The sequence below is a fragment of the Pungitius pungitius genome, chromosome 20 (assembly GCF_949316345.1).
Source record: "Pungitius pungitius chromosome 20, fPunPun2.1, whole genome shotgun sequence".
NCBI classification, from domain to species: Eukaryota; Metazoa; Chordata; class Actinopteri; order Perciformes; family Gasterosteidae; genus Pungitius; species Pungitius pungitius.
Genome location: NC_084919.1, coordinates 10,084,843 through 10,101,617, shown reverse-complemented (window position 1 = coordinate 10,101,617; position 16,775 = coordinate 10,084,843). Strand labels below are relative to the sequence as shown.

The window sequence follows — 16,775 nt, the reverse complement described above, 5'->3', positions numbered from 1 at the left end:
TATACGGAACTACTGGACTCTCAAAACTGTTCAATATTAAACAAATAATGTCATCATAAAATTATACATTTATTAAAACGTTGTGTAAAATAAATAGATAGATAAATAAATAAATATTATACAATTATAATAAATTCGTGCCGCGAAGGAGGTCCGAACCGCTGGTCGGGACTCGGCCCCGACAGACCCCGCAGTCACTAGGCCCTACCCGGGGGAGCGAGCTTCCAGAACCACCCTGACCCGGCACTCTTCCTGACCCGCAGAGAGCACCTCAACTGGCAGGACAGGAGTGTTTGAGGTGCGGGCAGCATAAAGTGAAGGTTGGCTCCCCACCTTACGCACCCTCTAATCTTGGGGACGGACTAGTGAGGGTTTCATAAATTAGCGGGGCAGTGCGTGGGGCTGCGGTCACGACAGCCAGGGACATAGGGGATGTGTGCTGTGCTCCGACGCTGCAGACAGGGACGGGGAACCGACGTAGCCTCCTATACGGAGACTCCGCTGGCTCTCGAATTGCAAACAGTCTGGTGATGATACTCTACGCTTTGCTTTGCTTCAGACCAAGTGATGGTCAAATGGTGCGCCCCGACGCAACGTTATCATACCCGCACTTCTCATTGATCAGGGACAGGCTGTACAGGGTGAATCGTGACACTCAAACCGGTCAGGAGAACACCCAGTTGTTGGTGCCGAAAAGCCGTCTGGAAAAAACTTTCCAGGCGGCTCACTAGAACCCGATGACCAGACACGTGGGTAGTGACAAAACTGGACCGGATAATGGCCCGGTTTTACTGGCCAGGCATCTGGGCACATGTGCGCCGATGGTGCGCGTCCTGCCCGCAGGGTCAGCTGGTAAAACAAGCCGGCCAATCGAAGAGAGCCGTTGCGACCGTTGCCGTTCATGGAGGTGCCGTTCATCATAAGAGCAGCACTGACAAGCCTCGTCAATGTATGACATTGCAATAGCATAACATTTGAATCCACATGTGTGTTTTTGCCTTCCGTCCTGCAGCTGACCCGCCAGCGACCCGTCCGAGCCACATGGAGGCTGACAGAGCCTCTGCTGCTCGGATTGTGTGCATTCAAAATAGCAGTAGCACGGCTCAGTAACTGCACCGCTCCTCTAGAAGCTACTTCGGGATCCTCATTGCCAAAGAAATAAAGGATTATAAAAAAATAAGAGGGGAATTTCATTTCAAGACCAGCTTGGACAATGAGGTAACAATCCATTATCTGTGTTTTATTTAATAAATATAATGTGGGTTTAAATCACGCCCAGTGATTCTTCTCTACGGTTTTATTGACTGCAATTTCATAACTGAAAAATCCTTAAAACCTCACAAACATTTTCAAAATGTTACTATCGGTTTGCTCAACAGGAAAAAAAATATTTCTTGGCTAATTAGATTTTGTGATAACGCCGCACCGACTATTTTGAGACTCGTCATATTTGATACACAGTAATGGTTCAGAAGCTAGACTGCATATCGTTTTCCTGAATCCTATTCAAAAGCCACAGTAGTCCCGTATTTGAACCCAGACATAAGGATATCAATTGGACTAATTATACTTTTATAAGGATTTACTTGAAGATTCAAATTCCCTTTTGGGGTTTCAACCCTAGAATACGAAATGCCTCAAGCCGCCTGTTCCATCGCGAGATCCCCCCCCTTCTCCAAAACCAGACCTCGTGTTAACCAGCTAACGGCCCCCAATCAATCCATTTCCTGCGCAGAAATTGGACCTGTTAATTAGGCTTTCCGTAACCTTTTTATCCCCCTGAAAGTCTGCTCTTAGTGTGTAGATGGTTCAATCGGTGATCTGCTACAACAGCGCGAGAGCTCTAGGGCGGAGTTCAGGAGAGAGGCCTCGATATGAAGCTTGAAGCCTTAATAACGCTTCAGGGGAGGAAGAACTGTGCAGGGAAGCCTGTGACTTCTTCCGGATAAGATGTGAGCAACATGTGAGGACGTCTATGCACCACGTGTGGTGCGATGCGATTAGAGCCATCGCTGTGCTTTATGGTACAAAGGCACACCGAGGGCCCTCAGAGGTCTGGTTCAGCGAGCTGTAAAAAAAAAATAGGATACTACACATGACAAAAGACACATTTTACTTTTATGACATCAGCCAGAAGTGGCCGTTTTCCTCAAACACATAAATTGATACATTAATAGGCCTGACAAACTATCCAACACAAGATTACACAAAAAAAATACTTCAAAAGGGGACCACATTTGAAGGTCGCTTTTGAAGAAAGTGCCCTAAGCAAGCTCATTCATCAACAGTTGCATTCTGGGTAAATATCTCCAAGCTGAAACTACAGAGGAGTTGCGAAGGACATAACTCATTGCTGCAAGCTGGTTTCGAACGTCATCGCGTTAAAATACAGAGATGTCAAACATCTCGAGGTGCGATCGGATTCCTGCCTGAAGTGCTTCATTTCTACAAACAAACAGACCGTAAGGACTTCCTCCAGGAGGGGGGGGGGGGGGGGGGGGGGCGCATGCATGGAAGTGAAGCGCGACAGCGGCGGCCCGTGTGGGGCGCGTCTGATGGCCGGTTCCGGGCCATTTGCTTCAGTCTTATTGCTCACGAGCGAGTCTACGCCCGAGGGCCGTGTAAAGAAAAAGCCAGAGCTCCGAGGTCTGATGGCTTAATAAATCACTGTTCAGCACCGCAGAGAGCCTCTACATCTTCCCTCGAAAACTCAAGACACACCCCTTTAGACTCTACCTTGACTAAAACACTAGCAAACCGTAGCACTAACAAATTGGTAGCACTTAAATTGTACTTATAATGGCACTTTTCTATAACATGTTTTGAAACTGCTTATTTGATGAAAATTGTACTTTCTTGTTACTTGTTCTTCGGAGTTTGTATCTCTATGTGGAAATGCAGTTATTGTAAGTCGCTTTGGATAAAAGCGTCAGCTAAATGACATGTAATGTAATGTAATGTAGAGCCGAACTGAATACCATCACTTTCTTTGGGTAAGTTCCACTTTTATCAGTCGGAAACAAAATATTGCAACGACCACCTCGCACACGCAGTAATGCATCCAATCATGTGCAGACAGACATCCTCCGTCCCCCGACTCCGACACAAATGGGGTCAACTCTGCACACACTCAATGAAAGAGGATCTCCCCCCCCCCCCCCCCAAAAAACAAAACGACCACTTTGGCTGCAGCCCGGAGCGACCGGTGACTGCGCGTCTGCGGCGGCTGGACGTGATTTACTCACGTTCAACCTTTTCCACCCACGCCAGCAGCCTCCATCTCTAACCCCCTCCCACACACACACACACACACACACACACACATTTACACCGTCCCACATACCTCGCACATTTACCGACCCAACTCAGCACCGGAGCTGTGAGGAGAGTAGGTGGCGTTATCAGAGAGCGATAAGGGGAGGTCAGTCGGAGCAACAAAAAAAAAAAAAAGACTCCATAAACACAGCCGGGTAGCCCGTGTGTTCTCGTTGGTGCGGAGCTGTTGTCGCTGGGATAAAGGATGGATGGTTTCTTGGAGCAGCGCACGGGGGGGTTCGGAGACGAAGGATTTATGGTGGTGGATCTTTATAAACCAGACGCCACGGCCATAAAGTGTGATCACCAGTTCAGAATTACAGTTCGGGCTTGTGCGTAAATTCACGCATCAAAAGGGCTGCGGGGGGGGGAATAGCAACTCACTCACACACACGATTTGGGTCCGTTTGCAGTCCTAAGAGAAACATTATATAGATTTTCAAGCCCAGGGGAGAATATATCTTATGAAACTCAAGATTTAAATTCAGAACTCAAAAACCCACTGAAAGGTCAAGTGTAACAGTGATCCATAGACCATGTGCCAATGTCTTTTCTGTGTAATCACACCATGGTGCTGATTGATCAACTCCTGGTGTTAGAGTAGTCTGGATAGTGTGTGTGTGTGTGTGTGTGTCAGTTTGTCTCAACACAAGAGGTTAATGTATTACAGCTTTGACAAGTCAGGATAATCCCAGGGGTGGGGAACAGATAAGGAAGACTGTCTTTCTCCAGACATTAGGTCAAAATAGAAGGTATAGCGCCAGGATCCTCCTTCACTTGCCAAGAAACCAACCCTGCATTTGTTCAGGAACCATTAAAGGGCTGCAAAGCAATCATGACCTTTAAATCTTTGAAGAGCTTTTCTATTTACTTAGAAATAATATTCAAACGACTAATGAAAGCAGCCAAGGAGCAATAGTCCCACTGCTGGCCCCACAAAACGTGGCCCCTTTATTGTGCACTGTTTAGAGAGATCAATAGAGGTCAACAACAAAAACCCAACAGCATCATCCTCATCATGACCATCATCACACCTTAAAAATACGCACAGACCTTCTCAGTAAAACATGGCACCATTTTTTTCCCTCCTGGACAAGCACATTAGTGAGCGGACATTGCCCCCTAGTGGCAGCGAGTTAAGCCCTCGGTGAAGGCGCATGGCGGACTCACCACAGGTGTAGATGACGTTGAGGTACTTCCTGGTGCCGGGGTAACACGGGTCCCCAAAGTCTCTGGTGGAGGCTCGGACCAGACAGCTTTTCTTTCCCTGGCAGCGGGCGGTCAGAACCTGCAGAGCCACCGACGACTGGCAGTCTGACAGAAAGATGGAGAGGAAGAGGAGGTTTTGAGTGAGTATCAGACATCCGGAGGAGTTCATCATAGGCTCTGGGATATTGAGCCTATGATGAGATTCCTTTAAATGAATCAGAAAATGAAATGATCTGGAGATGAATCACTGAGCCTTTGGTGATTATGCATTTCTCAGTAAAAAAAGGTTTCTAGCTGCTACGTAACTACTATCATTTCCTTCTTAAAACCGGTGTATATGTACGATACAGTCTCCTCAGCTTCCAAGGTGGATCCTCATCAGACCACAGAAACCTCAAAGGGGCCTCACATTGTCTAAAGGTTACCTGATCCAGTGTGTGTGTGTGTGTGTGTGTGTGTGACCAGAAAACTAGTGACGGTTGTAACTCTAAATACGTCATCACTAGCTCCTCCAGCTCGTCTGTTCTGCAGATCTCCTCCTCTGGGGGAGTGTGGACGGAACGATTAGGCTCTCTTGCCTTTTCCCCTTCTTTAAAGCCAACTGTTTACTGGGTTTACGTTTGAGCTAAAAGTATCTGCATACTAATGATTCATTAGTTATTGTTTGGTTTAGACAACAGTGATTGTCTAACCTACAGAGATAATTACATATTTAAAGGATTTTGAAAGTGTTTTTTTTGTCTTTTGACAAACTAATTTCAGTTTGGTTTTGATTTCAGCCATCCACAAACCAGCGTCGTGTTGCTAGCCCAAATGCAATTCAACTTCAACTGCATTGGCGAAGGGGGCGCGACAGGTGGAATCAGTATTTTTTTTGTTCCACCAAGTGAACTCCCGTGACACCCCAAACTGGAGGAGAGCGCAGCGCTGAACCCTGTGGGAACGTGGATGGGCCGAGGGTTCTCCGCGGCCCCCCCCCTCGACCGCTCAAAACAACACAAGGAGACAGGCCTTTGAAAGTGGACACTGGGCAGCGTCTGCCCCGGTGGGCCCCCAAACACACCCAGGGACCCGACAGGTAGGGAGAAAAAGACGGCTGAAGCTGGGCTCACACGTCGACAGGCCACAATGAGTTATGGCACAGGGTCAAAGGGTCAAACATCCCAGTCTCAGGGGGGAGAAAAGAGAGCAATCCAGTGGGAACTCACTGAGTGGTCCAACTGTGCAGTCCCGTCATCTTGGATTACAACCATCTGAATCAAAGGGCGACACTTTACTTTCTCTTTTGCTAGTAGCGAAACCCGATCAAACAAAGCGCGTAGAAAGCTTCTTGAGAACCCGAATCAACGTCCGTCCACTCGGACGTGAACTATTTGAATATGTACTCGATTATAGAATACTTGTTGACAGCATTAATACACACACCCAGGAGCACAGTAACTTCTGCCTGCATCTGTACCCGTGTCCACGTGCAGATGTTGCAAGGCAGAGACCTATTGGCCTCCCTGATTGGCTGCCAATTAGCATCTGCTCTCCGTTTGGCTCGTTTGAGCTGGTGTGCGACGCTGAAGACCTTCCTCTCTGACGAGGGAGGCCACTGACAGACAGCAGCCCCCCCCCCCCCCCATTAGCTGCAGCTGGGTGATTCGTTGAGCAGGGGGGGGGGGGGTCCAGAGAGGGGTTTCAGGGACAGATAAGACAAGACAAACACACATTTATTCTTTGTCCACTGGCTCGCCACACATACGCACATAGAGACATTGCAATGAGCATTCCTCAGGGTCTGACCTCCTCTGACTGTCATTGCCGGCTTTTATTCGATACAACCCCCCCCCCCCCCCCCCTCTCTCTCTCCCTGACACACGCACACACCTACAAGAGCATGCATATAACTCTTGATACCTCTGACCTTTACCCTCAAGGGTACTCCCTCCAACACAGTGTCGAGGGGAAGCAGATTCTTCAGATGGGTGATACACGGCCTGTTATTGTTGCCGTTACCTGCTGAAGCGGAGTGAGGCTCCTGCTCTTAAGGTGTGCCTTGGTACGCAGCCACGTACCAGCAGCTCAGTGTGTCACATCACTCATCCATTGTGTATCGGACTTTCTGGCCGCTTGCCCTGAAACCAGCATCAACCCCCCCCCCAGGATTGTGTAACAGTGACATCATCCAATGGGAGCTGTTGTGTGTTGTGATGGTGGACTTTTTGAGAGCTTCGGGAAGTGTGGGGTGTGTTGTGGGTGCAGCCAGCGGTTGTCCCTCCCCCCGCATCTTCCAATATAAACACAGGAGCAGGAAGCAACCTTTCCCAGAAACATCCTCATGGCGACGCTCCACAACAATCCTCACAACTGGAATTTACAAGACAATGGGCTGGGAAAAAAGCACTTATTTCCTCCTCTACCACGACTCACCGGAGATGCGTATCATTTGCTCGGGTGGCTTAAGTCCTTTTTGCGGGATTAAAAAAAACTAAAGACTTTCAGATGCTGTGATGCTGTGAAGGTTAAACATGTGTGTTCTAGGAAAAGCCTTCATGCATTTGTGACAGCTCGTTTAAGTTCTACTTCCTCCAGCAGGATTTAATGCTACTAGAACATAATAATACATGAATTTGAGTATTACAGCATGCAGTCTAAACGTGTCACTGAGAATACACAGAGATCCTCTGCAGCTCTTTGTAAGTCAATCAGGTTTATTCTAGAGGCGCTTGGTACAAAAACAGTCAAACTCAAGTATGTAATCCCTGACATACAGCATGTTACTTCATACATTCAAACACCACATCTCCATTCCAATCAGTAGGGACCCTTCACCCTGAACCGGTTATCCTTGAAAACATATGCAGACTGATGCTATTGTTACCTGGAATATAAACATATATAAGAAATCAGTCCACTCCTGCTTTAGGTAGACTATAGGACAGGTTTCGACACAACCAGCTGTATTTGATCTAATCTAGTCCAGCATAACACCTACATACCGCGTCATATCGGCTCTGTACGCATCAGAGTCAGAAAGTCAGCGTTCACGCCAACAACTGGAACCGAATTCTAAAAGCAAGGCGTTAAATTTGACCTGCAGCTGTGCATGCTGGGCTTTTAAAAGCTACTGTGATCACATGAGACACCGGTCCGTCCGCGCTCATGGCTTCACACGTCTTGCTGCTTGCCCTGTTGTCCCCGGAGCACAAACCTCAAAAGTGAAAGCGCAATGGCTTTCAAAAAGTAAAAGAAGCAGCCTGAGACCCTGCATGCCGAGGGGGGGGGGGGGGGCTATTTAGATGTCAAGAGGTGTGTGTGTGATGGTAATGGGGCAGATGAGAGAGGAGGGCTGAAGCAGGCCCCTTTGCTTTGAGGATTCTCCATCGCCGCCAAGACCTGCCCCAGCTCCACCACTCCCACCCCCACCCCCCGAGATCAAAGGGGTCTTACCTTCGGGGACGCACTGCTCATATTTTCCGCGACAAGCCGTCTTTTCCTCCCGTGTTTTCAAACACGCTGCGTGCGGAATTCACAAGGTAAACCACATCCACGAGAGGCTTCGCAGGCGATCGCTAGCAGGCCGCAACAACAAATCTAGCTCTACGCGACAGGTGGCTGCTGCACACTGTAATGTCTGACTGAATATACACGCACAGTGCACCTGGGCAGGTGCAGCCAGCCGTGTGCGACCTCGCTTAGCAGTGAGGCTGCCGACGCGGCGTGCTTTACGGGATCACGATAACACACCTCGTTGATTCAAACTCACATTGAACATTGAAAGAGACAAATAGAAAACAAAACAAGCTGCCAATCAGAGATGATTCCGTCATGAATAGCCACACACAAACACACACACACACGAGTGAGGAACCACGCACCACCTCGGCCTGCAGGCGGGGGGGGAGGAAAAGTCATTTCATGTGAATCGACTGCGTGCGTCTCGGCTGTCACTCCAGACACCCTCGCCCCTTGCTCCTGGTTGACGTGGGAGCCACATCATCAAAAGGCAGAGTGGACGGGGGAAAATCCCACAGAGGGACGTCTCGGCAGTCTGGAGGCGCCCGAGGAGGCGTTTTCCCAGTGTGTACACGCCTGTGGGTGTGTGAATTTGATGGAGAGGGAGGGAAAAAAATACGTGCAGTGTAACGTGCGAACAGGAACAGCAAGGCGTTTGTGTACGTAAAGTCAACGAAACCGTTTGTGTAACAAAGTCATGGAGATCTGATGGTAAACACCACCATTATCTTCTGCTGTAATCCGGCTTTTGTACGACTGTAACAGTAGAGTTTTCCAGAACTCGGCTACTGTATTTAATCCTCAGTGAAACCAGATATCAGGCCAACGTTGTCTCACCTACGTACACATTCCTGGTCCACCTGCATGAGGAGGAGGGCGGAGATTCCTTCAAAGCAGACCTCGATGCTTGTATGGTATACAATAACACACACACACACACACACACGCACACAATGCCATTCTATATCGGTCTTATTATTAGGTGGCTGACGCCTGTGTGTTTTAATATAGTAAAGTGGCCCCTGCTCGGGCAACTTATTCACAAGCACTAACATCAGCTCACAATTCCATCCCTACGTTAATGAAACAAAGGCAGAACAAGTTAAGGCAAAATAAAGCACGCTGGGATCAGCACTAGCTGTGGTTTTAGTAAAACTTGTCATGGATCCAAGCTTAGAGTCATTAACATTCTAAATAAGAGTGAAGTTACATCTGGATATCCCACACACACACACACACACACACACAGGGAACTCAATACTGTCCCTTTTCTACGGGACGACAGAGACACCTGATCTACATTCCACCCCAATTCTCCTGCCAATGTGTGTTTGCATGTTTGATCTCCGCAGCTTCCGGAGCTTGAGTGGGTGGTTCCACACATCTCCTTACATGACAAGAGGAATACATGTTAAAAAGTGATATGTTTTTGTTTTTTTTAAGTTAGGATATTGGAGTAGTCGCTATGGAGCGGTGTGAACAGCTGACATCGAGGAGGGGCGTGGAAGGCCGGTGTTTCTTTAAGATCAGGCTGAGGAGGAAATGAGGAAATCTTACCCAACCACAACGGCATCTCTAGGCAAGGAAGAGATGCAACCACTTAGGAGTGTGGCAGCAACAAGAAAAAAGTCAAAGCCGAGAGGGAAGCTCCTCTCTCCGACATCATGAATATGTATGAGAACGTTAGCCTGACAAGGAGACCCATTTGAACATCATGCAAAATTGGCTCAGTTTGCATCCTCAGCTTGTGTCTTCATGTAAGAAATCTGTTTCCTCTCCTGAGCCCACGCTGACCCCAAGACTAGAGCTGTGAATGGAGCAAAACACCGATGGTATAGTATTGATGATGTTATGATTCACTCTCACTACAAAACACCAGCCTCAGGCCCATAGGAATGTCTTTCAGGCTTCTGCTGTGAGGCTTTCAGCTCTGTCTGACAGAACCTGTCAGTACGCCAACAGTTAGTTGTCATGACAAAGAGAAAACGTGTCTTTGTTCTTTACCCACCAACAAAAATGGCAGCGTTCTGCACGCATGGTGGTCAATTAAAGACAATTTTAAAAAGACTACATTGAAATTCAATAACTGTCAAAGAAAGTGTTGGACATGGCGACATGTACAGTTTTAGCCGCCCAGGTCTCACGGTCAACTTGCTTACTGGTTACGGGTGTGTGCACGTGTGTGTGGTTGACAGTTGGTACTATATTGTGCACTTATACTGTGTACAATCATCTGCTTGGCTTTTGGTGATTTTAATTGAAATATTACTATTAAGTCTTCACATTTTACAGCATGATCAAACAGCATTTTGAACACCGCCTCAGTTCATATCCAATCTTTGACTCTCCCACGTGTATGATCACGTGATAGCATGTCGCCCCTCTCCTCTCTTGCTAACGTCAGTGTGCGAGGGGGACGAGGTGCCTCACCTACTGACGGGGCCCTCCTGTGGTGCAGGGGACACTCCAGGGTGCCCTGTTGAGTTCGACCGAACATGGCGGAGTAAACGGCGATCTGCATACCCGGTTTGCAGCTCAGCCTCATGCGCTCCTCCTCACAGACCACCTTGCTCTTGTACTCGTCTGGGGGCAGAAGGGCAGAGCACGCGCACGTGTGTCAGGAAGGGTTGACGGCGACAAAAAAAAACGAACAAACGAACGAACAAACACAAAGTAGCAGATGTTCCTGGGAGCAGAGGACCGGAGGAGGAGGCTCCGTGGGCAGAGAAGGCTCCGTGGGCAGAGAAGGCAGGTGGAGTTGTTCTCCGTGGACGTGTAGAGCCACGCAGAGGCATTCCTCACACACACACACACACACACACACACACATCCAGCCAGCCACAGTGACCTGTGACCCACGCAGCGGCTCCACTGGTGGGCCTTGCTCCCTCTCTCCTTTCTCCTTCACTTCCTCTGTCCTTCACCCGCCTGTCCTTTCCTTTCAGAGGCAGCGACACCTGTCCGTTGCAGCTCACTGACACCCCCATGCAGCCTCTCTCTCTCCTTCACTGACAAGTCATTGGTTAAGTGACAGGGAACAAAGATCTGTTGATTGGGCCCCCCCCCTCCCGGGTCCAGTGGGAGAAGAAAAAAGTAGGAGTGGATTAATGCCCACTACTGGTCGCTCTAGTGTGAGCTGCTGCGCAGCACTGAGCCGTGAATGGGGACCAGAATGTGGGTGGGATTACTGCACTGTTGTGGCTCCCCTCTGGAGTGATACTCTTAGCTTCCTGGCTCACTGGGAGAGGGAAGGAGAGGCATAAAGGGAAGAGGCGTGAAGAGTTTTTTGGTTTTTTTTGTGAAGTGAAGCAACGGAATGAAAGAGTCGCGTAGATACTGCAATGCTTGATTCGGTGTAGAATCGACCCGATTTTTAAGTCAGTGGAGAGGTAAATTATATAAAGATCCCAATTGTAAAAGATATAGCTGCTAAAAACATAAACAAAAACACTTTGTATTCCAGTTTGAGTGGCAGGTGTCAAAAACTACATTAGCCAGCTATTTGGAAATTTCTCCTCTTTCACTTTTCAAGGCGTTTAGAACATTCTTAAACATTTCCATCTTGTGTAGGAATCAAAAGGTGTGCAGCAGGGTACCACCAACAGAGAAGGGTAGTCCGAAAAGCGTTGTGAGACTGTTGATGTTTTAAATACCAGATGAAAAACTATGTGCAATACTAAGTGAGGAAATACATGCAGAGGACAAATCATCAATTCACCTCATTGCCTTTGTTTGAAACGAAGATCCACTTCCAAAGCAACACTTCTAGCTCCACTAATAATCCTCTTTGAATGTTTATAATGTAATCAATCAACGGTGCGTTATGTGGAGGTGTCTAAGAAAGGAGGGAAAGACCCAAACATGTATCACGGTCAAAATACGAGGCGGTGAGGGACTTACTGGGTCGACATTTGTACCAGACAATGAGGTATTTACTGCTGCCAGGACACGGGTCCGTCCCGAACACGCGGCTGTTGACGAGGACTTGACAGCTCCTTCTGTCCTGGCACTCGTCCAGCATTTTCTAAAGCAGGACAGAGTGACAGCAGGTAGGTGGGGGAAGGGGGGGAGGGGACAAAAAGCCAATGATGGTGAGACCAAACATCAGAAAAAACAACAACCTAAAACCACTACAAACGCATAGCCACAGGAATCAGGAGGCTGGAGAGAAAGCACCGCCGCTCATTTCATGGCATCCTTTAGCTTCTCTGGTTTCATCTTCTTCAGCCAGCTGAAACCCGGGTGAGCACATTCCAACACAACAGCTTCCCCCGGTACCGAAATCCCACTCTTGAGGGGATTGACTCGATGGATTCTGCTCCGTTTGACCCAGAGTTTAACAGAGGAGGAGAAGGATCTACCACGATAGAGCACGCAATGCAGGAGGAGACACGGGGGGATTTAGAAAAATAGAAAAGAATAGATTAAAGCAAGTTTAACATTTCAAGGTAACATTGTTCAGAGACATAACTCGTTTTGTAGTACGATGGAAAATGTTAGACACCAACAATCAAATATAAAAGTACCGCAATGCTGAATGCTTCTAGTTGTAATAGTGAAACAATTTGTCTATTAAGGAACCACCTTTCTATTTGTATTTTGTATCATGCAACAGTATTATTATTATTATTATTATTATTATTGGCAGCGACCATATTCCTACGGAGACGTACATGAAAAATACCAACCGACCCGGGGTCACAAACGGGTCGTATGATGGGATTCTCTGGGGTCGTGCTAATGCGTGTGGCGCAGCAGTCAGTCATTCTCTCACTTCAGCACAAAGCCCCCTCTGTGCCCGGGCATTCATGGCTGCCCCGTCTATTGTGGAAGTGGAGGGTGTTCGATGCTAGAAGGCAGGGGCCACCAGGAATAAACCAAAGGATGAATGCTGAACAGGATGTGTTTGTGTGTGTGTTTGTATTGACGCTGAAAGGGGAGGGTTCTAGTCCAGCCGCACCCCCATTTAGGAGAGGATGCTGAGGCAAAGACCCCATGAAATCTCTTTGTGTGTACACGGGAACAAGCATGCTTCCTCTTTAGCGAGCGTAATTTGCCGGAAAACCTCCTCACAAAGCCTTACATAATCGTTATGGTGCTCGGAAATATTACCCCGTGGTCAATTTTATAGGACACTTTCTCTCAGGAGGAACTTTTTTTTTTGCGGGTGTGTGCATGTGTATTTGTGTGTGAGAATAAGAGCCAATACCAAAGAGCGAAAGGATCCAGGTCTGCGACACTTAGGAGACACACGGGACACATTTTAACGGAGTCTTAGTACACCAATTATGAGGAATAGAAGAAAAGGTAAAAGAAAAAGACCATTTTCGGACACAAAGGCGGTTACCGACCTGTAGTGCGGTGGACACAGAACACTGTCGCTCATCCTCCCAAGCGTCGTGAGAACTTAGGAGGGCCTGGTAGGTCTGAGGGCACTGCGTGAGGTCAGAGGCACCTCTCCTCCCATAGAAAGCGGATTGGACGGTGATGGTGGTGCGGGGCGGGCAGCGAGCGGACAGGAAGTCCCCGTCACAGGCCTGCTCTGTGTAGTTCCTCAACACTTTGGACAGGTACCCTGCGGGACAGCAAAAGAGGCCAAATGAGCCGCAGCCCGATGACATCGTTCGCGCTCCGTGCGCGTCTTTAAGCCGCACGTTCATTTAACTAAACTGGAACCAATGAAGAAGAAAATCCTTACTTAGCAGTTTAAAGCTCTTACCACTGCTTTGCGTTGACCGAGCTAAACAACCATTTAATCCCTCATTTGCATGGTACGCACAGGGCTGGAGGCATGCTATGGTTTCTTTTTGTTCCAAAATTGCGCGTTTCCACGGACAGTCGCTGCATTTCTGCAGATCACTGCTCACATCTAGAAGCCCCCCCCCCTCCTCCAGGCCTAGAACGCCACAATAACACAGAGAAGGTGAAGCCGGAGCTTATGTTGGCTTCGGCCCTACGGTAATGCCCGTGGAACCCACGCTTATCTGCTTGATATGAGCTGAATACCTGACAAGGAGGGTTTTTAAATCCTGACTTTATTACACTTTCTGTTACCGGGAGGCACAGATGCCTCCCCTTTGGGAGTTTTCCACGGTGTTGAGGCCTCGCTTTGCCACTGAGAAGCCACCTGATGCCTCAGACATCACGGAGCGGGCTTTATTCCATGCATACGTTTTCTATTTCCATTAGTGTGTCTTGCCCACGCAGCTAGCTGGTATTAGACCTAGTCAATAGAAACATTATATAAACCATTCATTGGACAGAGCATTGGAGGCCGCTTCAAATCACATAAAAGCTCTGATTCCTTTAAAACAGCAAAAAGACATACTTAAATAATAGCATATAATATAATAGACTCCGAGTCTCAAATGTCTCATTTCCCAAATGCATCAAGGTTACTATGAATTGATCAAACTCATACGGAGACAATTCAAAGAAATGCAACAATTTGTACAACTTTAACTGAAAACCACTTCCTGGTTGAGCTCGAGCTTCCTTCTAAGTGCTCTGCAAACACATTTAAAGAGAAGTGAACACACAAACGCACACACACACACACAAAGTGGAAACACTGGGATTAAATTACCTGTATTTGGTTAGTGTTTGGGTAGAGAAGTGGAAACAACGGCGTTCTCTAACACACGCGTTGGTACACATGCACAGACGCAAAGCACACACATTGTCCCCTTATCACCATGGCCACAGATAAAAGACTGAAGGAAAACTAGCAACATTCTCAGGCTTTGAAAGGTCGGCCGCTTTGAATGGAGATGCGTATTTAAACCTCACAGTAACAGGTTTCCACCTGGGGCTGGGTTGTGAAAATGGAAAAACAGGTGCACGAGCGTTCCCATTTCAAAATGATCAGTATGTGAACTAGAAACAGTAGCTGCCTTTAAATTGATTATTTTATTTGATCCAAACCAGGTTCTATCCGCCATACCGGTTTAATATCAAAGAAATTGGAACCCTGAGATAAGATCTGGTAAAAGAACATCTTTAAATAATGAAAATAAGTTCTCTTTATACGACTTAATGTTCTTTTTTTTTTTTAAAGCCGCTGCACTTATGCCGTCACTTACTGAAATTTAGATTCTTTCTTTGAGTCTTGTGGACTTAACTAGTCTCTCTCTCTGCCTCCCACAGCGATCCCCGGCTCACACACAGGTCTGCCACATTCCACCAGGGTGAGAGGGAACTTGGCATTCCCCCCGGCAGTCAGACCACACACACACACACACACACACACACACACACACACACACACGTGAAAACAAACAAAGTAGGGGCAAGCCATGGCGCTGGGTTCTTGAGGCGCGGGTGTGTGGCGTGGCGGGGTAACAGTATCACATTATTAAGACTGGTTGTTGGCAGAGCGCCCGTGCCATGAGAAACCACGAGTTAGCTACGCCCCCCTCCCCCCACCACCTCCAGTTATACCGACGCCTCGGCTGCAGGGGTGTAACCGTGGAAATGGCGGCGAGGTTATGAAGGTGGATGACTGACATTTTTGCAGATGCCGCGCACCAACCAAAACACTGATCCCGCCTTCCTCCTTCCTACAAAGTGAGATTTTGGATAAAGCCAAAAACAGATTATCTCACACAAACCCTCAGGTGCTTTCTAAAGAATCTCTTTTTCAGACATCCTCTCCCCCTTTCTCTCCCCCTCTGTCTTCTTCAGGATCATCACTATTGTTCCCCTCCCGCTATACCTGTTGACTGAAGACTCCTTTCAAGGCCAACGAATCAGGCGGGGTTGAGGCACCTGTGCGTCTCGGGCCAGCCAATGACAGGTGTCCCTCAGAGGCAGAAGGCCGAACAATGCAGGAGGAACACCCAGGCGTCTCTTGTCCTCCCGGTTCCTTTTCATGTGGGGCCAGACCCCTTCCTTAACTAGCTCTCTGCCCTTTTCCCTTGACAAAAGGCACTGCTCTATTATGTCTGCTGGTTTCTTTATTCCATCATTAAAAAGACAGGAGGTTGCGGTCGCGATGATGTCCGGGAACCAGCTTTTGTCGCGAAGCGGGTCGAAAAAGGTCAATTTATTCTGTTATAAACAACAACGCCGACGGCAGCTCCTGCTTTTTTTTTTTATTCTGATGGGGGCTTGTCACACAATGCGAGGGGCAAGAGTTTCCGTAACCTTTCAGCAAATTGTAAAGACTGTATGGGAGACCCCTTGTGATCGCCGGCTCATCATTTGTGGTCATGTAATGACCCGGGAAGTCTGACCCGTCGTTTGAGAGGTCCGGTGTGATGGAGATTAGTGACGGGTTGCTATGTTGTGTCAACATGACAAAGAAAGAGTCCTGTTTGGTCCTTCCCCACTGGGGTTCACGGACTGGACACAACCTGGCGCAGGTAGCGTACCATTGCAGGTTGTGGGTAAATATGCTTCTTTATTACTTCTACATAACGTGCATTTCCCCAGCTGGATGCAATCGATGCGATCTGCAACCTGTCCCTCCTTTCAGATCAGACCAGAGGGAAGCTTTCATTCAATTTCTTCATGGTCCACTAGGCTGAGGTGTTCAGTGTCTGTTACGAATGAGCGACGTGGGGGTGTCGACTCCAGAGCGCTGCTCAGGTGGAGCTCAGGCGGAGTCAGGGCTTCCACTGCATTTGAAAGATGCCACCTCCTCCTATTGGCTGGAGCCAGGAGGTGAGGCTTTATGCTGCTCATTATCGCACAGCTTGCTCATGTAACGGGCGTTCATGTTGCTTGTGAGGTAATAGGTTTGTAAAGCC

The 16,775-nt window shown here is 48.0% G+C and overlaps 1 protein-coding gene across 2 annotated transcripts in view; it reads right to left on the bottom strand.

Moving 5' to 3' along the window:
- Nucleotides 1–16,775, bottom strand: part of LOC119194525 (protein eva-1 homolog A) — a 58,901-nt gene that overhangs the window by 29,807 nt on the left and 12,319 nt on the right. For both annotated transcript variants that reach the window (XM_062559709.1, XM_037448611.2), the window contains exons 2-5: nucleotides 13,377–13,600; nucleotides 11,926–12,049; nucleotides 10,456–10,608; nucleotides 4,486–4,629 (exon numbers count right to left, since the gene is read on the bottom strand). In XM_062559709.1, coding sequence (XP_062415693.1) covers nucleotides 4,486–4,629; nucleotides 10,456–10,608; nucleotides 11,926–12,049; nucleotides 13,377–13,600 — 645 coding nt within the window. The remainder of the gene's footprint in view (nucleotides 1–4,485; nucleotides 4,630–10,455; nucleotides 10,609–11,925; nucleotides 12,050–13,376; nucleotides 13,601–16,775) is intronic.